Source organism: Pleurodeles waltl, chromosome 8 (genome assembly GCF_031143425.1).
Source record: "Pleurodeles waltl isolate 20211129_DDA chromosome 8, aPleWal1.hap1.20221129, whole genome shotgun sequence".
In the NCBI taxonomy this organism is placed as follows: domain Eukaryota; kingdom Metazoa; phylum Chordata; class Amphibia; order Caudata; family Salamandridae; genus Pleurodeles; species Pleurodeles waltl.
In genome coordinates this window covers 460,131,469-460,154,295 of record NC_090447.1, presented here as the reverse complement: position 1 = coordinate 460,154,295, position 22,827 = coordinate 460,131,469, and the positions used below count along the sequence as shown (strand labels likewise).

The 22,827-nt window shown below is 48.0% G+C and overlaps 1 protein-coding gene across 3 annotated transcripts in view; it reads left to right on the top strand.

Annotated features, from left to right (window-relative positions):
• The window catches only part of TBC1D8 (TBC1 domain family member 8), a 411,616-nt gene that overhangs the window by 340,801 nt on the left and 47,988 nt on the right, over positions 1-22,827 (top strand). For all 3 annotated transcript variants that reach the window (XM_069204407.1, XM_069204406.1, XM_069204408.1), the window contains 2 exons: positions 6,651-6,891; positions 21,125-21,190. In XM_069204407.1, the coding sequence (XP_069060508.1) occupies positions 6,651-6,891; positions 21,125-21,190 (307 nt within the window). The remainder of the gene's footprint in view (positions 1-6,650; positions 6,892-21,124; positions 21,191-22,827) is intronic.

Genomic DNA, 22,827 nt, shown 5'->3' with positions numbered 1-22,827 from the left:
ACCACCTCAACAGTTTGGGATTCTCATTCCTCATTTGCAAAAGCCCTGTGAAGGGCCTTAGGTCTGTTGGAAATCGGAAGTGAGTTCCAAACAAGTATGATCTCAGCTTCTTCATTGCCCAGACCACAGCAAAGGCTTCCCTTGCAGTAACACTTCACCTCTGTTCCCTCTTAAGTACCCTACTGTTTATAAAGGCTACAGGTTGGTCTGTGCCCTTCTCATTTAGGTGTGATAGCACAGCCCCTATGCCATGCTCTGAGGCATCAGTTTGTACAGAGGACTCTTCGGGGAAGTCAGGGGCATAGAGTACAGGGGCTGTACACATGGCATGTTTGATGGCGTCAAGTGCTTTCTGGGAGGCCTTTGTCCAGATCACTTTCTTTGGCTGCTTCTTCGAATTCAGCTCAGTTATGGGTGCGACACTGGTGCCATATCCTTTAACAAACCTCCTGTAATATTCATTGAGGCCCAGGAAGGCCCTCATTTATGTTTGGGTTTTGGGGGCTCCCAGTCCAGGATAGTATCTATTTTGGCCTGGAGAGGCTGCACCTTACCCCTGCCAATGAGTTGTTCCTAGTACACCACAGAAGGCTGCCCTGTTTCGCACTTGTTGGTCTTGATCGTCAAGCCTGTCTGTTGCATGGCCCAAAACACTTCCTGTAGGTGAAACAGGTGGTCCTTCCAGGTGCTACTGTAGACAGCTATATCATCCAAGTAAGCAGCACTGGAGGCCTCCATCACGGCTAGGACTCTGTTCACCTTTTCACTAACCTCTGCAAGTTGGCAGGTGCATTCATGAGACCAAACCAAAGAGGCATAACCCTAAACTGGAAGTGACCCTCTGGAGTAGCAAATATGACTTCTCTTTTGCCCCTTCATTTAGGACAGTGTGCCAGTATCCTGCAGTGAGATTAAAAGTACTCAAAACCTTGGCAGCCCCGACCTGTCTGAGCTCCCTTATCAGCTCGGGGTGGGGGGATATATCAGATAACTGAGTGTAGCCCCCAGTCCACACAGAATCTGAGTTTGGGGTGGCACCTGGTGGGGCAGCTTTGGGGACCCTCACCACTCGGAGTGAACAGGGGCTAGTAGAGTTCTCAATCTCTCCTAGCCCCAGCATTTTGGATACTTCCTATGTAATGCTGTCCCTCACTTTATTTGTCAGCCTGTATATTTTGTTTTTGACAGGCAGACTGCCTTCAGTGTCTATATCATGGGTACACAGGTGTGTAAGCCCAGGAGTCAGTCAGTCAATCAATAAATCAGTTTTTATAAAGCGCAACTACTCTCCCGTGAGTATCTCAAGGCACTGGTGGTGGGTGTGGGTCTGGGTCTCATTTGAAGAGCCATGTCTTGAGGTTCTTCCTGTAGAATGGTGAGTGGTGGGCTTTGTCTGAGGTGTGTGGACAGGTTGTTCAGGCTGTGAGGTAGGCAAAAGATCTTCCTCCGGCAGTGGTTTTCCGGATTCGTGGGATGGTGGCTAGTGCCTGCTTGGCGAAGTGGAGGGGTCTGGCAGGTTTATGGAAAGAGATGCAATGATTCAGGTAGGCCGGTCCGATGTTTTGAAGGGCCTTGTAGGTGTGGGTGAGTAGTTTGAAGTCTGTTCACTTCTCCAATGGGAGTGAATGGAGGATCTTCAGGTGTTGGGAGATACGTTCCAGAATGAGTCTGGCGGCGGCTTTTTGGATGAGTTGTAGTTTCCTGATGTTCTTTGTTGTGGTGCCGGCGTGGAGTGCATTGCCGTAGTCAAGCTTGCTTGTGACTAAGGCGTGGGTGACTGTCTTGTGCCAGTCGACTGGGATCCATTTGAAGATTTTGCAGAGTTGGCGGAGGGTGTGCCAGCAGGAAGAGGTGACTGCGTTTACCTGTCGGGTCATTGATAGGGAAGAGTTGATGATGATTCCTAGGTTGCAGACATGGTCAGTCGGAGTAGTCGGGCGTTGAGCTATGAGGGCCACCAGGAGTCGTCCCAGGCTGAAGTGGAGTTTCTGAAGATGATGAGCTCGGTCTTGTCTGAGTTGAGCTTGAGGCACCTCTCCTTCATCTAGGCGCCAACGGCTTCCATTCCAGTGTGAGAGTACAGGGAGGAAAAATGTCCCAACAACTGGTGAAAGTCTCTCTGCTGTTCTAGGGTCAGTAAAGGAGAGTGGTTGACACCTTCCACTTACCCATTTTTCTCTTTGGAGGATGGGAGATCAGGGAGAGGCTCACTCTTCTCCTCGACTCTATCTGTCAACAGGAGCATGGTGACCACAAACCTCCCGTAGTAAGATTTGAGGCGATATATATAAAGTACCTAAAGGGTTCCTGTGGGTCTTAAGGTGCACCATGTAGGTGGCCTCCCTCTTCGTCTCCTTCATCTTGTAGGACCCTGCCCAACATTCTTGTAGGGCCCTGGGCTCCTCTGGCTCCATCACCCACACTTTTTTGCCAGGCTGAAACTCTACCAGCATGGCCTTCTGGTTCGACCAGAGTTTCATAACCTCCTGGCTGGCTTCTAAGTTCATAGAACCTTTTTTCCAGAATTTTTGCATCTGGTTTCTGAAGGTTGTCATGTAACTAACCACATCCTGGGCAGCTTCTTGGGAGCTTGCTCCCACCGCTCCTTAACCATACTGAGAGGTCCCCTGCCAGGGTGCCCACAGAGGAGCTCAAATAGGCTAAACCCAACTCCCTTTTGTGGTATCTTCATGTAGGCAAAGAGCAGGCATGGTAAGACAACGTCCCACTTCATAGGTCCATTTTCATGCTTTTCAGGGTCTTGTTGAACCATTCAACAAGCTAATTGGTTTGAGAGTGATAGGGTGTGGATAATGTGTATGTTACCCCACACTCTACCCACATATACTTCATGTAGGCTGACATGAAGTTGATTCCCCTGTCATACACCACTCCCTTGGGGAACCCCACTCGGGTGAAAATCCCCTCAGTTCCTTAGCCACTGCTGGTGCAGTTACAGGTTACAGTCCTCAGAGGTATTGCCTCTGGGTACCCAGTGGCATGGTCCACCAAAACCAGGAAAAATCTGTTGCCCAGGGCAGTTTTTTGGTTTCAAGAGTCGAACAATGTTGATGCCCACCCTTTCTAAGTGAGTGCGAACAAGAGGTAAGGGATTCAGGGGAAACTTAAGGTTTTTTTCCCTGTTTTCCCACTGGCCTGACAGTTGTGACATGTCCTGCAGAATGTATCTGAGGATGTCATCATCCGTGGCCAATAAAAGTAAGAGGCAAGCCTGGAAAAGGTATTGTCCTGCCCCAAATGTCTTTTCACAGGTATGTCATGAGCCAGTCCCAGTAGGAAGGCCCATAGCATTAAGGGACCACCAACTCTTGTGTTGCCCCTGACATAAGTACCTTAGACTCACTATACAGGTGGCTTTTCTCCCAACAGATGAGGTGCTCTTTAGAGGTCTCACCAGCAGCATGTGCTTCAGCTTGTCACCTCATGCCCTCTAAGGTTGGGCACTCTTTCTATACCTTGCAGAACTCATCCCTGGTAGGCCAACTGTCAACTTACCATCCAGCAAGCTCAGACAGGTTTCTTAGGGAGGCAATGTTCTCCCTGGTAGGCTCTGGGGCGTCCTCCTCTGGAACCTCATGTACTTGAACTACAGGAGGTTCAGGGGCTGGTTTTCCATGCCCCTCCACCACCTCCCCCCCCTTCCCTTTTTTGGCAGCTACCAGAGCCATTTTTCCATGCTCCACGTTTTCTTAAGTCGTCTTCTTGCAGACCCACTCCGGTAACCCCAAAATCTCCAGATGTGACCTGAACTCTACTTCTTCCAGACAATGTGCTTTGAGCCATTGCCTAGCAAACAATCTGCAGGCATGGCAGAGCTCACAGATACATTAAGAGAACCTCCCCGCTCAAAGGGAACTATATCCACCCGGTAGTGGCTCTCATGATTGTCTGCTACTACATCCTGGTGAAATGTCCTGGGTATCACCTGCTTTGCAGACACAAGATGACAACTTTCCATAGTAATTCTGGCCCCTGTGTCCCTCAGAGCCCCCACCCTCTGCCGATTGATGGTGACCCACTACCTACACTTTGAAGTATTGGAAGGCATGTGGCTTTGGGCACCATCTCCTTGTCACCCAGGGACACTAGGGTAACCTCAGCTGCTTTCCCATACTAAATGGAGCCATCTCCTCAGCAAGCGCTACACTGGGCAACCTTTGGGTATGCCTGCTTGTAGGCGGGGCTGTGCCCTCTTGGGGCACTTGGGATCTCCCTTGGTGTGCCCAAACTTGTAACACTCATAGCACTTGCAGACAAACTTTCCAGTGTTCTTATATACAAATCCATTTTTCTTGTAGCCAAGTTGGGGCTGGATCCCTTTCACTTGTGAACTGTTTTGGGGCCCTTGAGTGAAATCCTTTTATTTGTATCCCCCCCTCTTTCTTCTGATGGGAACCCTGGTCCCTCTTTTTGGAACCCCCAGCCCCAGATGTCTTTGTGTACACCTCTTTTACTGACTCGGAGGTCTGCCTCCTTAGCATGCTCCCTGGGGCCAGTGAGCTTACTGTCCACTAGGTTTTAGCACAGTTCTCTAAACAGGTATTGAGCATATTCTCTCTCAGAATTAGATTGTGCAGCCCAATATAGTCATTGACCTTGCTGTCCCTCACCCATCCACTCAGTGCCTTACTGGAACATTCAGGAAAATCCACCCACGACTGGTTTGGGAGCCTGTGGCCGACCCTAAACCTAAAGTGGTACCTTTCAGGGGTCAATCCAAAGTTAAAGACAAGAATGACCATCCTGGGGGCATATGGCGATGCATTTCGACCTCAAACCTTTGGCGGCTGTCTCCTCAGAATTTGGGCTAGTGTAACATTTTTATTGTCTGATAACCACATCAGTTAGTTGAATGAGGGAGGATGGGGTGGATTAGGTTCAGTCAATTCTCTCACTGAGTCCTGGTCAAGGACGTCCATCTCCTGTGAGGAAAAGGCCAGAGTGGAACATACTTAATACAGCTTGCTGGTATAAAAACATAAAGCCCAATAAATGTCAGTGATTGATTTTAATCCAGGGTAACGGGATTCAATCCTGGACTCCCGCCGTAAGTCAAAATGCTTCCAAACTACGTCACTTGGTTCACAGACCATAAGAATGTTACACCAGCCCAAGTCCTGAGGAGGCTTTGAGATCGAAACATGTCACAACGGCATCCAGGCCAAAAAAAATTGGGCTTAAAATTTCCTTTGATGAAAGGTCATGAGTGTTCAGTTGCCGGGCCATTTTCGCATCTCATTTTCCATACCTGGCCCTATTTTTCATTCAGAATGGAGTTATGAAGAAGTTCATTTTGCCACACCACAGGTGTAATTTGAACAAGTTGGACTGATGCCCTAGGCGATATACATATATACATTTTTTGCAATGATATTAAGATGTTGATGGTTCACACAATGTTCCACTATGTTTCACCTTTTTGGTATGCACTGTTATTCACTTAGATGTACACATTTGATTTGCAATGTTTGATAAATGCTATTGAGTACATTTTTATATTGTATTGAGTATCACAATGTTGCTGTGCTCTATGGTTTCCATACCTATGTTATAAAAGAAACAAAAACTTGTTAAATGTGAGGTGCAATTTGTGTTGTATGACCCATAAGAACTAACTAACTCTTTGGTCTAGTGCTTGAAAATTCATTGAAGCACGTAAGTGAGGCATTCTTTTTATTTATGTATTGTGTTACGGCCTAGCATCTTTTACGCTTTACAAGAACCCAACCCCATTCACTGTTTGATTACATTCTGGCGGCACTGGCTAAATTTGTAGACTCAGAAACCACTGCTCAGTTGCCTGGTTTTGTGGAAGATAATGCTCTCTTTGGTGAATTGCAATTAGGATTCCTCCCCTGTTGTCTGGATTCAAAAGCAGTCAGGTTAGTAGGAAGCAGCGTCTTGACATGTGAGATAGAGGTCATCCTGTAGCCTTCATTGCTTTAAATCACTCGGCCACATTGAAGCCATAGACCAGTGGTTTCCAACCTGTGGTCTGCGAATCCTCCTCAGGGGGTCGGCGACTGCTTAGAAAATGAAATAATATTAACAGATTAGGCCCCAGCTTTCAGTAATGACTCAGTGGGGTGGTCCCATGATTCCAGTAATGATTCAGTGGGTGTCCCTGGGATCTAGTAATGATAAAATGGGGGTCCACAAAAGTCAAAAGTGTAAGAAGTGCTGCCATAGACCATAGGCTGTTCCTTACTTGTATGGTTCAGGAATTTGGAGATATGGCAGGACCCCGGAATGGCTATAACTCTTCATAATCAATTATCACCTGTAGGCCCAGTGGGGGAAACTTATGTCGATGCAGAAAACATGTGTTGTCCCTGTGGCGCTACTCTCCAACGTCTTCTGTTTAACATTTAAATATGATCCCTTTAGTACAATTTACTTCAGCCTCTGGTCTGCAGGAACAAATGTACACCCCAAAGGTGACAGCCAGATTGGTTATTAGTATTCTGTTGTAATTATTCTATATGCTAGATTCTAACAGATTGGTGAAAGGCAATTACTGCGTGTAACGTAACGTTTGCCTTTTTCTTACTAGGAGGCGGGTCAGTACTGCTGTTTGTGCTTTGTTGTCTACACAACGAGTGTCTTACCACCTTTGGTTTCTCTTTCAGAGGGAACATCTCATCAGCTGCTACTGGGGAGGGGCTGCATCGGTAATTCAGCGGCATGACCCCAGCAGGCCTTACGCCGAGCAGTACCGAATAGACCTTCAGCAGTTCACTAACCTGTACAAGCTCGTCTCACCCTGGACCTGCAGCAGTCACACTGAAGTCTTAGCCGAAAGAACCTTCCGACTCCTGGATGAAAATGTGGACGGCTTGATTGAATTTAAAGGATTCGCCACCAGCTTAGGTAAGGCTGCTTGGTTGTAGTGCATTGGCAGTGAACGTTAATTCATTACCTCCCGTCCCTCCCTCGCCTTCCTTAGAACCAATGAGGCTTCCTGCCTCCCTCTAGACCCTCCCTTCCCCTTTTAAACCCCCCACCCCTACCACCTCCTGTTTTTTTTGTCTAGCCCACGCTAGACTTACCTTTTCTCTTTCCTCCATGGCGGGGCCTGGGGGACGTTGATGTCGGCACTCCTCAGGGCACGGGGCTCCGCGAGGTGTGCTCTGGCCGGTCTCGTCTTTTCAGGGCAGGCGGGGCTGCTCGTAAGACGCGTCCTGGGAGTCGGCTGACTGGGTCAGCCGGCTCTTTGCGCCTGGGGCGTCAATTTCCGGTTTCCTCGGCCCGCGGAGCCACGTAGAGGTGCTGAGGAGCATTTTTTCGATCCAGGAACTAGTAGGACGGGCGTTCTGCCCGCAATTTTAACTGCATTCTTTAATTTTGACTTTTTGGGGATTGGTTAATGGTTGTGTTGTGGGAGGTCCTGGGCCCTGTATATTAGTGAGTGCATTCAAGTAGGTGGTAGTGTTTTTTGATTCTACCATGCCTAAGGTGCCTGCTAAGCGACGGAGGATTGTTTCTTCCTCCTCCTCAGAAGAGGAGGGTGCTGCTGACATTTCAACCCCTGAGGGTTACCAGGTTCCGGGTGGTGGTACTGCGCCACTCATGTCCAGGGAGGAGGTGCCGGAGATGATCGAGGTGGCTGTTTCCAGGGCTCTTCAGGCAGGGATGGCCAGGCCTAGTCGGTCTAAAGCTGCACATACACCTGCTACTGCGGGGAGGTCCTCCTCAGAGGATGAGGAGGGGGAGGCTCCATCTACTTCCTCTGGGGGGAAATATGTCTCCAGAGAGGAGATGTGGGAGGTGATGGCACATGTACAGGACAATTTAGGGTTTCCAGTGTTTCAGCCTACGAACTCTGACTCTCACTTATTCCCGCAATATCAGACGCCTTCTAAGTTTGCCATGCCTTTTCAGGGACCTGTGAAGGATATGGTGTTTCGTGAATGGAAGGATGTGGATAAAGCTCAGGTTCCACGATTCCTTCAGAAACTTTATGTGCTAGAGGGAGAGGAAGTTTTACCTTCCTCTGTTCGCCTGCATTCAATTTTGGCTACCCTGTTTGGCAAAACGGCAGTCAATCCGGAGGATTGTGTGCCTGCTGATGCCACGGACCGTAAGGTGGATTCGGGGCTCAAGAGGGCTTTTGCGGCTGAGAATCTGGCTCTGAGAGCGGGTATATATTCTGCTTATGCGGCCCAGTCGTTGGTGCAGGACTTTGATAAGCTGGCAGTGGCTGTTCAGGAAGGGGCGGAGTGTTCCGAACTACTGGCTGGTATGGAGCAGCAGGCCAGGTTGTTGGCGGATGTATCATCAGATGTGGTCCGTACTTCGGCTCTGGCTTCTGGAGCTTTAATTGGGGCCCGTAGGTCCCTCTGGTTGCGGTCCAGGAAGGCCGACCCTGGGGAGAAGTCTGCCCTCCTGCGACTGCCCTTTGAGGGTTGTAGCTTGTTTGGGGATCAATTGCCTTCCATGCTTTCCAAGGCGTTTAAGGAAAGGAAGCATGCCTTGCCTTATAAAGGAGGATCTGTTTTTGGGAAAGGGTGGAAGAAACATTCCCGTTCTTCTCCTAAGATGGATGCAAAATCTTTTTCATTTAGGAAACGTCGTTTTCAGCCTCGTTTTTCCCCTAAGAAAGCTGCTCCTTCGAACCGGGGTGGGTTCAAGAAGGGGATCCCGACAATCACTGTGGGCCTGGCATAGGGCAGGTTGGGGGAAGGCTGAGGCACTTTCTTTCAACTTGGCAGGAGAGTGTCAATGATCATTGGGTGCTGGACATTGTGGCCAATGGTTACGTCATCGATTTTGTTGTGGTGCCTCCGGATTCGGGGGTGCGTCCCACTCCTCTGCCTACAGTCGGGGCACGGAGTGAGGCATTGTTGGACGGAGTCCGGGACTTGCTTATGAACGGGCCATTTCCCGCGTTCCCCTGGAAGAAAGGGGTCAGGGCACTTATTCTGTCTTGTTCCTGGTTCAGAAGGTATCAGGGGGGTTCCGGCCTGTGCTCAATCTGAAAGGAGTGAATGCTTGGATCAAGACGGTGCATTTCCGCATGCTGTCAATTCAGACTATTTTTCCATTGGTCAGTCAAGGGGACTGTCTACTGTCGCTGGATCTGCAGGATGCTTACCTACATGTGCCTGTGGCAAAAACTTCTCAGAGGTTCCTAAGGTTTGCTGTGGAGCAGGAGCATTATCAGTTTTGTGTACTGCCTTTCGGCCTCAAGTCTTCTCCTCAGATTTTTACAAAGGTGCTGGCCCCCCTGGTGGCTTTGCTGCATTCAGAAGGGGTGTTTATTCATCCTTATCTGGACAACATCCTGATTCATGCGCCCTCGCAGGGCCTGTTACGGAGGCAGGTGGCCCGGGTTCTGGTGGTCCTGCAAAACCACGGGTTTTTGATCAACTGGGGGAAGTCAGATTTGGTCCCGTCCCAGGATCTGGTTTTTCTAGGGGCTCGGTTTCGGACTCTTCTAGGTTTGGTGACGGTGTCAGAACAGAGGTTAGATGTACTCCAGTCCATGGTGAGTGAGGTTGTGTTACAGACTGCCCCCCGTGCGCTTCTGTGGTTGCGGCTGCAGGGTCATTTGGCGTCGGTGATATTTCTGGTCCCTTGGGCACATTTCCATCTTCTTTGCTTGATGACCTGGTTCCTGAGAAGGTGGGCACCAGGGTCCGGTTCTCTGATGACCAGGATTCCGGGATCAGGGTTGATTTGCAGGGAGTTGAGATGGTGGTTGGAGTCCAATCATCTTCGGGTAGGGGTCTTTGTCTCCTCTGAGCCCGGTGGTGGTAACGACGGATGCCAGCCTCTCCGGATGGGGTGCTTGGATGGGGTCGGCACAGGTTCAGGGGTTCTGGTCCCCACTGGAGGCCAATCGGTTGTCGAATTGGCGCGAGTTGAAAGCTGTATTGTTGGCTCTGATACATTTCCAGGTGTCCCTGAAGGGGGCTGCGGTTCTTATTCGGACGGACGACTTAGTGGCCAAGGCTTATGTCAACCGACAGGGGGGGACCAGGTCAAGGGCTTTGTTCAGTCTGGCCAGGATGATTTTTGTGTGGGCTCAGGTGTGGGTTCCTTCTCTTCGGGCTACGTACATTCGGGGGGTGGTCAATGTTCGGGCGGACCTGCTAAGCAGGGTGATTCCTTCCTCTCAACTTTTCTCCCTCCGGAAGTCACTGTTTCTTCATCTGGTTCGTCTCTGGGGTCTCCCAGTGCTGGATGTGTTTGCATCCACGGAAAATGCGAAGCTCAGTCGCTTCTGCTCCCGGTTTCGGTGTCCTCAGGCTTGGGAGGTGGACGGGATGTCGTGTTCTTGGCCGAGGGGCCTTTTGTACGCTTTCCCGCCGTTTCAGCGGATTCGGTCTTTTCTGTTGAGGGTGCGGCATCTGGGGGCCAGGGTTATCTTGATTGCGCCCCATTGGCCGAGGGCGAATTGGTTTCCATTGCTGCAGCTGATGGCATCCGGCCGGATGTGGCCTCTTCCTCTTTGTCCGTCTCCCCTGGAGTTTCCTTGCCTCTCGATGGGGTCATTGAGGAGGTTACACTTGACGGCCTGGAAGTTGAACGCCGGGGTTTGACGGGTCTGGGGGTACCAGTGGCTTTGAGTTCTACTTTGCTGGCTTCCAGGCGGCGTTCCACTTTGCTTTCCTATGGTAGACAGTGGAAGGTTTTTTCTTCTTGGTGCTTCCGGCATAAATTGGATCCTACCTGCGTGTCTATATTTGATGTGATGCAGTTTTTACAGGATGGTGCACAATTGGGGTTGTCAGTGGCGTCTCTGCGGGTGCAGTGGGCGGCTATTCAGGCGTTTAGGGGTCCGTGGCGTAATCTTCTGGGTGAGGGTCGTTTGATGCCTAGATTTTTTCAGGGGCTTCTTAATTTGTTTCCTCGCCCTGTACGTTCTTTTCCTTCGTGGGATCTTTCTTTGGTTTTAGATGCATTGACTACTGCCCCTTTTGAACCGCTGGGGGAATGTGATTTGCGCCATCTTTCTTTGAAAACGTTCTTTTTGGTGGCCATTACTTCGGCCCGCCGTTTAGGGGAATTGGGGGCCTTGGCCTGTTCTTTTCCTTTTTGTAAAGTTTTTCAGGATCGGGTGATTCTTGTTCCGGTGCCTTCTTTTATTCCGAAAGTTAATTCTTCTTTCCATGCTCGCCAGGAGGTCATCCTTCCTTCATTTTGTCCGAATCCCTCCTCGGTGGAGGAGGTTTGTTTGCATTCTTTAGATGTGCGCAGGGCTTTGTTGGAGTATCTGCGTGTGGTGGCTCCTTTCCGTAAGGGTGATTCGCTTTTTGTACATTTCGGTCCGGCCCGTAAAGGGGAAAAGCCTTCCACGGCTTCCTTGAGTCGGTGGGTGAGATCATTGATTCTGTTGGCTTATTCCTTGAAAGGGGTGGTTCCTCCCCTGGGGGTTCAGGGTCATTCTACCAGGGGTATGGCGGCTACGGTGGCTGAGCTTCAATGGACTTCGGTGGTGGAAATTTGCGGGGCCGCCACTTGGGCCTCTCCTTCGACGTTTGTTCGGCATTATAGGCTGATGGACTTGGGTGGTTTGGAATCGGTGTTGGGTCACCGGGTCTTATCCTCTATGAGGTAATAGGGGTAGGGTCTTGGTGGCCTGTGTGCATTATAATAAACCTCTTGCAACTCAGCGTCCGTCTCCTGTGTGTTTCTTGCTATGTCTCATTGGTTCTAAGGAAGGCGAGGGAGTAGGACTAGGAGTAATGCCATTATCGTTTGAAAATGGACGCAATATTGTTTAAATTACATCATTGTAAATGTACACAGGAAAATGTAACTTATTTACCTTGATACCCGAGTGTGTCTTTTCATTAGTGCATGTGTATTTATGAAATGTTTTTGTCATGATAGGGCATAGGAGGAATTTTCTTCTAAGGAGAAGCTTAGTTTCAAGCACGGTATAGACGCCTCATTCGTTAAACATATGTTTCTGCAAATAGGCTCCCACGGCATGTTTAACTCATGCAGTGATGCTACACAAGGCTGTCTCGATGTCTGTGCCTAGTATTGGAGCTCGATGCGCATAGTCCAAAGTCCCTGGTGGACAGAAGGGTGTGTGGAGCAAAGCCGCTGAAATTTCATATTGCTTGGAGCTGGAGATAAAAACAAGCATTTGCAATGCAACGGGTCTCGCGTTTGCTCGTGTTAGAGCTAATAGCGTTGTAAACTCCTAACCGGACTTTTTACTCGTAATGAAACCTATCGGCAAAAGTGCAATTATGTAGGTAACCGGAAAAAGTGCTATTAACTGTGTAACAAGGTCGATATTATGCACAGCGCTCAACTTCTGCCAGGCGAGATCGCGCTGCGAAAATAGAGAAAAAGTAGTCCACGAACCGGTCGGAAAACAGCGAGTCTCGTATGTTTTCTGTACTTGGTCGATGTGCTCGAGGAGGGCTAACCACTGGAAAAGGCATGACGTATGCGTGCCTTCCACCAATGAAATCAAGCAGATTCTAACAGGCAAGCCCACGAACCAATGAAAGACATTGACGTGGACGGGGCTCCGAGCCCTTATTAATTCCTCAAGCGTCTCGCTAGCGAAACGCATGCGCAAGCGCATGCGACGCAGGCTCGACCCTAAAAATAAATGCTTGTGCATGCCAGCGCCCTCATTCTTTCTGTCCACTGTAAGCATTTTTGGCTATATTCACAATGTTAATTTTACACCAGGGTGATACTTACTTTTGCAAATTGCATAATGTGCTTCTGAAAATTAGCAAAACGTTAATTTGCACTGGTAAATGGTTTTGCTGATGTACAGCAACAGTAAGTTAAAGTAAATGTTTTTACGTAAGGGTAGGTTGGGGAATTGCAGGGTGGGTGATACCTCCGGGGAGAAAATGCACATATTATTGAGTTTATGGGCATTCACAAGCCTTTTGTACATATTTTCCCATTCTGAAAATCGTGACAGATTTATTTCTGTCAAGGGTAGAAGTAACTGTTCTAAGCGTTAGGAAAGGGGAAGGAGCAGCCCCAAAATTGATGGAAGCAATTATCCAATGTTCTTTGTGAACCAAGCTGCCCGTTCTTTGGTACCACACTTGCGTCTAAGGTAAAAGGTTCGGGTCAGTACATGCATCCCATTATTAGCTTATTCAGCATTGCCAAATGCTGCCCTTCTCATCTCTTTTGCTGATTTTGCTGTTGTGGCGAAGGCGCGAGACAATGCAAGAAAATCTATAAAGTTTTGGCAACCCTGATATATTTGGACAACAGAAACTATATGAAAAACAACTCCTAGGAGCATAAACTGCTACAAAGTATGGTCTGGTAAAAGATTAGTGACAAAATGCTACCAATTTCTTTCTTTTTTTGGGGGGGCAATCAAAAAATGCAGGTGTTGTTTCTTTGAGAACTCATTAGCAAGTCCTCAAACAGGCATGCAGTGTCTACGGTTACAATTTATGTACCATCACTAATACTCTAACCCCAGTATCCTCAATCCAAATGTCTTTGCTCTGTCTCACTGATTCTGTCACCTTTGGCCTAAACTTGACCAAACTAGGCCGACACCTGACCTGGGTTGCTTGTGTTTTTGGTACAGGGAGGATCTGGACTGGCAGTTCCATTTGGACTGTTCCCTTTGGAGCAGGGTCAAGACTGATTTGTATATGGCTGGGTCCAAACTGAGGTAGCATGGTCTGCAAAATAACGATGGACTGAGATGCGGCCCGAGTAATTACCTGTGGCTGAGATTAATTGAAGCATTCCATCCGTCACTGTTTTGTATACTTTAATGTGTTTTCTCAACTTTTATGTCATTATCCCAGTCTGTGAATATGTGAAGACCTCTACGCGGAGTCTCCAGCCTGAGCATTTAGGCCAGACTGCTGCTGTATCCCGTCATGAACCAGTATTTCTGGTCACAAATTTCCAAAGCATGATTTGGGCTACTGCCTTGGTGAAGACATCAGTTCAGGGTTGCCGTGTCATCATTGAGCCTTTAGTTGTCACTAACATTCTAGTTTGTGCTTTAGGATCAGGTGAAAACATGGTCACTTAAGCTCACCTGCAAAAACAATTAGGAATCGGACCCAGACATTTCAGATAAGACCCAGGCTGAAGACATTTCTGACGGCCCTACAGAAACTAAAATCTGGAGAGCATATAGTGCAAGAGCAGTACATTTGATAAGGTTTTCCCTTTGTGTTGGAAATTTCACTCAATCGCCAGCTCTCATATGCTGAGATCTCTAGGAGGTTCAGGTATTCTCAAATGGACTAATTTTCGAATCAGTCCATAGCTGTGCTTCCTTGTGTCCAGCCATGGTGCTGCTTTGACCTCTACCTGGCATCCTGTTTGGCTACACACCATTACTGTAATCCCCCAGTTATTGTCTTGGATACATTATGCACAAGTCAAGATCACTAGGTGGTCCTGTTTTGGCCATGGAATGGGATTTGTTAGGGTCGAGCCTGGCACATGCGTCTTGCATGCGATACTCAGTGTACAGTAAAGGACTTGGAGCCTTCTGTTATTCACCTTTTGATTGTTTGTGTGGCACTCTTCTTTACAGCCTTGTAATTCACCAAGATACGCCTGGCATTGTTTCCATTCCTCTGTGTGGAGCAGGTACCAAGCACTGATTGATTCAGCTTAACTAGTGCCCGTCTGCTGCTCCTGGTCTGATCAAGGTCCTATTTTGTTCCTTTTAACTTCTAGTGCCCTGAAAACAGAAGGCTTGTGACTGGCAAAAATGTGCCCCGCAAACAAACTTGCAAAGTTTTATTTTTTAAAGCTAACTTTCTTTTATTTTGCCAAGTCGTCTTCTTTCACTTTCCACTTGTGTTTTCTTTTGTTTTTTCTCGTGGGCGCTCTTTTCAAAAGATGACAGTTAAATATTGCAAAGAGACAGTGTTTCTTTATTGTGTGTAATTTCTGAAATTATGCTAACACATAATTGTGCAGTACAGCCCAATTCACCCACTCCAATCTGCCCCACTACAATCCACCCCAATCTATCCCACTCCAGTCGAGACCACTCACCCAAATCATACACCACACTCCAATCCTCCCAGCCCACCCCAATCTAATCTGCCCCACTCCAACTCACCCCACTCTAATCAAAAACAATCTGCTCCACTCCAAAGACTCTGCCCCACTCCAGTCCAACACAATCGGCCCCAGTCCAACCCAAAACAATATACCCCACTCCCATCCACCCCACTCCAATCCAAAACAGTCTTCCCCACGCCAATCCAAAACAATCTTCCCCACTCCAATCTGTCCCAGTCCAAAGCAATCTGCCCCACTGCAATATAAACAATCTGCCCCACTGCAATCCAAAACAATCTGCCCCATTCTAATCCAAAACAGTCTGCCCAATTCCAATCCGCCTCTCTCCCATCAGTCCCACTTCAATCAAAAACAATCTGTCTCACTCAAATCTGCCCCAGTCCAATCTGTCCCACTCCAGCCCTCCCCATTACAGTCTCCCTCACACCAATCCAAAATACTATACCCCACTCTCATCCAATCCAAAACAATCTTCCTCACTCCAACCCAGAACAATCTTCCCCACTCCAATCTGTCCCGGTCCAAAGCAACCTGCCCCTCTACAATCTGCCCCACTTCAATCCAAAACAATCTGCCCCACTGCTGTCCAAAACAATCTGCCCCATTCTGATCCAACACAGTCTGCCCCACTCCTATCCGTCTCTCTCCCATCAGCCCCACTTCAATCTAAAACAATCTGTCCCACTCGGTCCTGCCCCTGTCCAATCTGCCCCATTCCAATCCAAAACAATCTGCCCCACTACACTCCACCCTAATCAAGTCCACCCCACTTCATCCCAATTCACCCCTCTCCAGTACAATACGCCCCACTCCATCAAATTCACCCTACACCAAACCAATCCACCACACACCTCCCCAGTCCACCCCACTCCAATCCACTCTAATACAATCTGCCCCAAGCAATCCAAAACAGTCTACCCCACTCGAGGCTGTCCTATTCCAATCCAAAACAATCTTCCTCACTTCAATACGCCCTACTGCAATCTGCCCCACTCTAGTCCAAAACAATCTGCCTCACTCCAGTCTGCCCCACTGTAATCCAGAAGAGTCTGCCCCACTCCAATCCAGAAAAATTTGCCCTGCTCCAATCCAAACCACCCCATTCCAATGCTCTTCACTCCAATCCACCCCACTTCAGTCAAGTCCACCTCTACGCAATCTGCCTCACTCCAGTACAATCCACTTTAATCCACCCTACTCCAGTCTGGTCCACATTAATCCACCCTACTCCAGTCCAATCCACCCCACTCCAAACCACCTTCATCTACCCCAGCTCAATCCAGTACACCCCTGTCCAATCTAATCAACCCCTTTCCAATCTAATCAACTCCAAACCCATCCAATCCACCCAACTCAATCCAGTTCACTCCAATCCATTCAGTCCAGTTCACCCACCCAAATCCACCCTACTACTCAATCCAGTACACCCACCCTAATCTACCCTACAAAATCAAATCCACCCCACCCTAAAACACCCCACTGAATCCAATCCACCTCACTGAATCCAATCCAACCCACACCAATCCAATCCAAAACACACCAATCAAATCCACCACATACCAACCCAGGCCAGTCCAATCTACCCCAATCCAATCCACCTCACCCCAAACCAATCCACCCCATCCATCTCTGTCGAGTCCACCTCACCCCAGTCAGCTCCAGTCCACCCCACCCCACCCCAATTGAAAACACCCCACTCCATTCCATCCCACCCAACTCCAATCCAGTACAACCTATCTCACTCCCACACCCCACTCCAATCCCATCCAGTCCATCCCACTCCAGTCCATCCCACCCCACTCAAGTCTACTGCTACCCAATCCACCTCAGTTCAGTGCAATCTACTTTGATCCACCCCCACCCAGTCCAAATTAATCCACCCTACTGCAGTCCAATCCACCCCACTCTAAACCACTTCATTCTACCCTAGCTCAATCCAGTAAACCCCTCTCCAATCAAACCACTCTACTCATTCCAATTCCCCCATTCATTCCAATCCACTCCACTCAATCCAATCTACCCCACTTGATTCAATCCACCCCACCCCCTCCAATCTACCCTACTTCAGTCCAATCCACTGCACTGCAATACAATCCATTCCTGTCCACCCCACTCCAGCTTAATCCACCCCATGCCACTCCAATCCACCTCCCCTCAGTGCAGTCCACCCCAATCCAACCAAACTCACCCCAGTCCAATCCACCCCACCTAATCCACCCCTCCAGTCTACCCCACCCCATTTCAGTCCACCCTGATTTACCATTTACCCCACTCTACCCCACCCCATCCCAGCGCAGTCCACAGCCGTCCAATCCATCCAGCCTACTCCACTCCAGTCCACCACACTACAATCAACCCCACCCAATCCACCCCATCCTACTTCAGTCCACCCCACTCCAATCCATCCAGCCCATTCCAATCCCCTTCACCCCAATACACCCCACTCCAATCCTAACCACCCCACTCCACGCCAATCCACCCCACCCCAGTCCAATCCACTCTACTCTAGTGCAGTCTATTGCACCCCACTCCAGTCCAATCTACCCAACTCTCCCGCACTGCAGTCCACCCTACCACACCCAGCCCTATCATTCCATTCCAAGCCCCCCTCCCCAGTCTAATCGAATCCATCCCACTCAAGTCCACCCCATTCCCATCCACCACACCCCATTTCAATCCACCCCACCTCAATCCACCCCACTCCAAACCTCCCCACTCCAGTCAACCCCACCCCACTGTACGGCAATCGAATCCACCCCACTATCTCAGTACACTCCAGCCCACTCCACTCTCACCCCACAACACTGTCTGTCACTGAACACTACCCCCCTTAACTCCACACTACTACTCCACTTTACGACATTCCAAGAAATCCACTACACTGTACCCCCCCCCATGCCTCCGCCCCCCAACTCCACACCACTAACTTATAGCCACACTGGTGTACAACATGGCGAAACACATTGTCAAAGCCAATAGCTCATGTTAGATGAGACCTATTGGCTTTGCCAGTGCTTGCTCTCGCTGTGCAGCTTGGACACGCATAGGGGATGGGCCAATCCTATAAGAGTCCTCGCTTTGAGAGTCCAGTTCTCTCCCTTTACTGGATGCAGCCCTCAGCCTGGAGGATGACAGGTCAGGACTGCAACGCCAAGGGTTTCCCCTGGAACTGAACTGGCCTTTTGTATTCAGAAATCCAGATAATGTCCGCCGGCGTGCCTGTGATCTTCACTGGGCTCCCCTTTGACGCTGGTGTCAGGCCTGCCATCTTTGTATATGGAAATGTATCCTCGGGTTTGGTCAGTGATGGATTTTAAACGCGAGACTTACTGGGCCCCATTCACAAAGCTATATACAGATATACGTTTAGTTTCTATGTGCAAATAGCCCTTTTAGGCATTCAAAGCCACTTTCTCAATTCATTAAAGTTGGTTGTACAGTGATAAAGGGATTTACTCACACAAAGGTTTTCGTTGCCTTGTGTTTCATCTCACAAGTTTGTTTGATTTTGATAACGGAGGAAGGTCTTGAGTGCATGAAAGGACTGGCGTTGCGTTTCCTTGTCTTTTTATTTTTTTAGAGCACTCTCGCACGCCGGTCTTTTTGCTGGCGCGGTGGCGTCAGGACTCTAGAAATCGATAGTCGTCTACGCATCATTTTACAGGCTCGGAGTTACAGACGCTTGTCAGTGGACTGTTCCTTCAAACCCTCAGAGCGCGGGCAGCATGTTTAGTTTGCCGTTTAGTCCACTGCAGCTCCGAGTGTGCGAAATATAAATACATATAGGTTATTCTTGGCCTTACTCGCGGAGTCCACGTTCCCGTTACAGTGCGCTGTTTATACTCGTAGCTTCCAGCAGACCAAGTGACAATAGCCAAGATATTCCGTACACTACCCTTCCGAACCGACGTCTATTACAGTCTACACGCCAGTGCCCGTTTCTCTTTACTGCAAATCCGAAAGGCTCATAGATGCCCCCTCTAGGCTGTGAAGGGTAAGGAAGTTTTAAAATGTTGCAGCCATCGTCCCTGCTGACCCCTTTCAGTGGAAAGCATACATGCCAGCATTTTTTAAGAAGGTGGGAGATTTAAAAAAAAAAAAAATAATAATAATCGGGAGAATGTATTTCTCCCATCGACTTATATTGAACCAGAGGTCATTTCTGGCGGGAGACAGCCAAAATAAAGCCATCGTTGGATTTAATAAATCGGGATTCTCCCGCCTGAATCGGGTTTATTGGCATGTGTGGGGAAATTCACCTTGGTCTACCTGGACCTAATCTTCGTCGCTTTAGAATGTCCTAAATGTAAGGTGATAGTTGTATTTATTTCCAATTACTAACTCTGGTGAGACCGCCCTCGATGTAGAGAAGCTGGTTTCTAGAGCGATGTGGCTGGATCGCTGACTCCTAGTATTTGTCACCCAAATTGCCTACATTTATGTTAATCAAATGGGTGTGCGCTGCACGGCCCGGCTCTGTGAGTGAGAATGTTTATTTCTGCGAGGTAAACTAACCCACCCCTTTGAGCTGGGAATCTGAACAAGCCGAGGTTGCTGGAGAAAATGTTACTCGCAGTACTATTTAAAGCTTCAATCGGTAAATTCCTTCGGATTACGTTCTTTCCATGCCCAGGGGTGGTTATAGAGTTTGGCATATGGATGACATCCAGCAAAACGCGACGAATGTCGTTCCGCCTGTTTAGAATGCATGGATGTATAGGCCATGAGGCAGGCAGCTGACACCTTATGGCAGATGTCCCGCATCCACCAGTCACTCCAGCGATGGTATGTTCCATCCAGCAAGTATACATGATTGGAGTGGATGCGAGGTCGCGGAGTGAGCGTGCGCGCGCATCAAGAGGGAAAGGTTGGCGGAAAGCCGGGCAGTGACTTTGCACCTTTTGTTCTCGCATGTGCTCTCAGACCCCGTTCTGTAGCTTGCTTAAGTCGCGGCTGGACGCGTTGTATATCTGATGACGTCAGTGACGTCAATCGTGTTTAACCTTGTTCAGTGCTCCTTTGGCTGGTGCAGACATATCCCCACATTGTATCACTTATCGCATTTAATGTCACAGCCACGAGGTACCCATTGCATGTGTCACCACTAAATTGCGTGGTGCGTTGATGAGTTAAAAAAGCAAACATATGCTTATCCTGCGATGTGGTAGGCACTCTAGTGGATTTGATAATTGGTAAATCGATACTGTTGATATAGCGATATTTAATCGTGCAGACAGCGCTTGAAGTCTGCCACTGAACCTCATACATACCGATGCCCTGTTGCTCACAGTTTGCAGGATATGAACCCATTTGACGCATTACCTTTTCCACTTGCACAAGGTTGCTGATAAGAGTGCATTGCTTTTGCCTCACAAATCCAGACCAATAAAATCGTGTGTTCTGAACAAATGTTTACTTGCTTGCCTGTACAGGATAATGCAGTTTCCATGTTCAGGGCAAGCAACGGGAATAGCACATTCAGGGCCCCCTGAGGTCTCTGAAAGGTAAAAGAGGTTTATAAAAGCTGCAGGCCTCGGTGCTTCCAGACGCCCCACAGTGGCAGCTTCCTCTTGCTCGGCATGAAGCTAACCCCGGCCTTGGAAACATAATACCGTTCTATTTTCAGGCGCAGAGCGTTTGTTGTTAGATTAATAATAGCCGCGGCTTACACGTTCTCAATTCATGCAATGTTATGCCACATTGAGTGCGGCCTGGTATGAACATGAGTCAGTTATAGGCTGCCAGGAGAACCTTTATTCTCAATTAGTGACGCAGAGACAACAATGCAATATTGATGACATATTGTCACAGGCTTGCGTATGCGAAGTGCAGCTAACGATCCTATTATTCTTATTACCTCAACTGTTTGTCTGTTTTTCGTTTTGTCTCAGAGGGGTGCAAACTTGAATGGGCTCACGCATATGTCTGATGCCAGGGGCTGGCTTTTAACCCTCTCAGCTCTCATACCATATGTTTGTTGTTAATCAGGGGCATGGTCCCCTCCCGCCCCACACATGTATGTATGCATGCATGCATGCATGCAGTGTTGCTGTGCTCAATTTTCCTTTCTAATGACTTGTTTTTGTTATTGCAGATACGATGTACCACGGGGAAATGAATGAGAAAATAAAACTACTCTTTAGGCTACACATACCCCCTGGTAAGATTATTTTAAACACGTATTGTTGTTTCTTCAAGTATTACTAGTCAGCATTACAAAACCGATTCTTTCCTCTTCGAGTAAAAGACGCATGGTATGTTAAGCAGTAGAAAAGAGCATTGTGTCTTAGTTTGATCATATTAGCAAAACCCAGGACTATGAAGACTAAGGGCCAGATGTATCAAGCAAACGGTGCGAATGCAAAAATGCCTTTCAGTATGTATGAAAGGCATTCGCTGTGCAATTTTAAGGAATAGCTAAAATAGCAATTCCTTAAAATTGCGGCCCGTTTAGAGATTCTCAAAATAAGAAATAGCCAATAAGGAATCCTTATTTGCGATTTCTAAACCACATGTCTCAAGCTTTTCCTTAATGCGAATTGGGTATTAAGGAATCGCTCTTAGCATGTGCAAATTTTAAAAATGCATGAAAAATTGCTTTGCATTTTTAAAATTGACATGTAATGCACACATGCCCCTTTGGCATGTGTGTGCCTTACATGTTCTTAAAAAAAAATCTTGGGGTGCAGCAGAGGGGGCCTTAGGCCCCCAGCACCCTGGGTTTTGCATTTCCCAAAATTTGCGAATTCCAGTTAGGAATTCGCAATTTGGGAAATGCAAAAAATTTGCAAATATGGGCCTACATGCCCATAGGTGCAAATGGGGCCGATTTACACTTGAAAACACAATACTTGAAACTATATTACTTCAAGTCATTAGGTTGAAATAATTGATACTTCCAAGTTTGTGCTGGGAACATGGATTAGAGTTAAGAGGCAGTCCAAAGACAATCAAGAAACAAGATTACTTTTAGTACAGAGATTGGAGTCGAGGGCACTGTAGGAGGCTGGCCTGGTGTGTGATGGGTACCTATGATAATTAAACCTTATACCAGGTCCAGGTATCCCTGATTAGTGTACTGTAGTCAGTGTCTAGAAGCCAGAATCTCTAGAGGTAGCTGTAGGTGAACAGCCAAGGCTTATCTAGGAGACATGCAAAACATACACTACCACTGTAGTCACACATGAAAGAAAACACTCAGTGTTACAAAAATAAAGGTACTTTATTTTGGTGACACAAATACCAAAAATACCATAGGGGCTATACAAGCTTAGGAGGTAAGTAATAGACAGATTATATACACTAGTATGCAGAAATAGGCATAAAAACAGTTAAAAAAACAGTGCAATTAGTGAAAATCACAATAATTAGAAATGGGTTTAGCGGGATCACAAACCATATACTAGGAAAGTGGAATGCAAACGTCTGTCCCCCACCTAGGCAATTATAGTGTGTAGAGGGGGGCTGGGAGTATTAGAAAAGTCCAAAGGTAAGTACCACAACCCACCCCAGTGACCAGGAAAGCAGGAGTAAATCACAGTAAGTTTCCTAGAACACACACAAAGAAGAACATAAGAATATTGCAAAACCCAGAAGAGACTGCAAGACACCAACGGTAGATTCCTGGACCACAGGACCTGTGGAAAGAGGTGACCAAATCCAAGAAGCATAGAGGAGTCCAGGAAGGGCAGGAGCCCCAAACCACCAGGGGGAAGGTGCAAGAAGTGAACCACCGGTGAGGAAGAAGAGTCAGCACTGCACCCAAGAAGACAGAGTCGGGTTTCTGTAGGGTGCAGG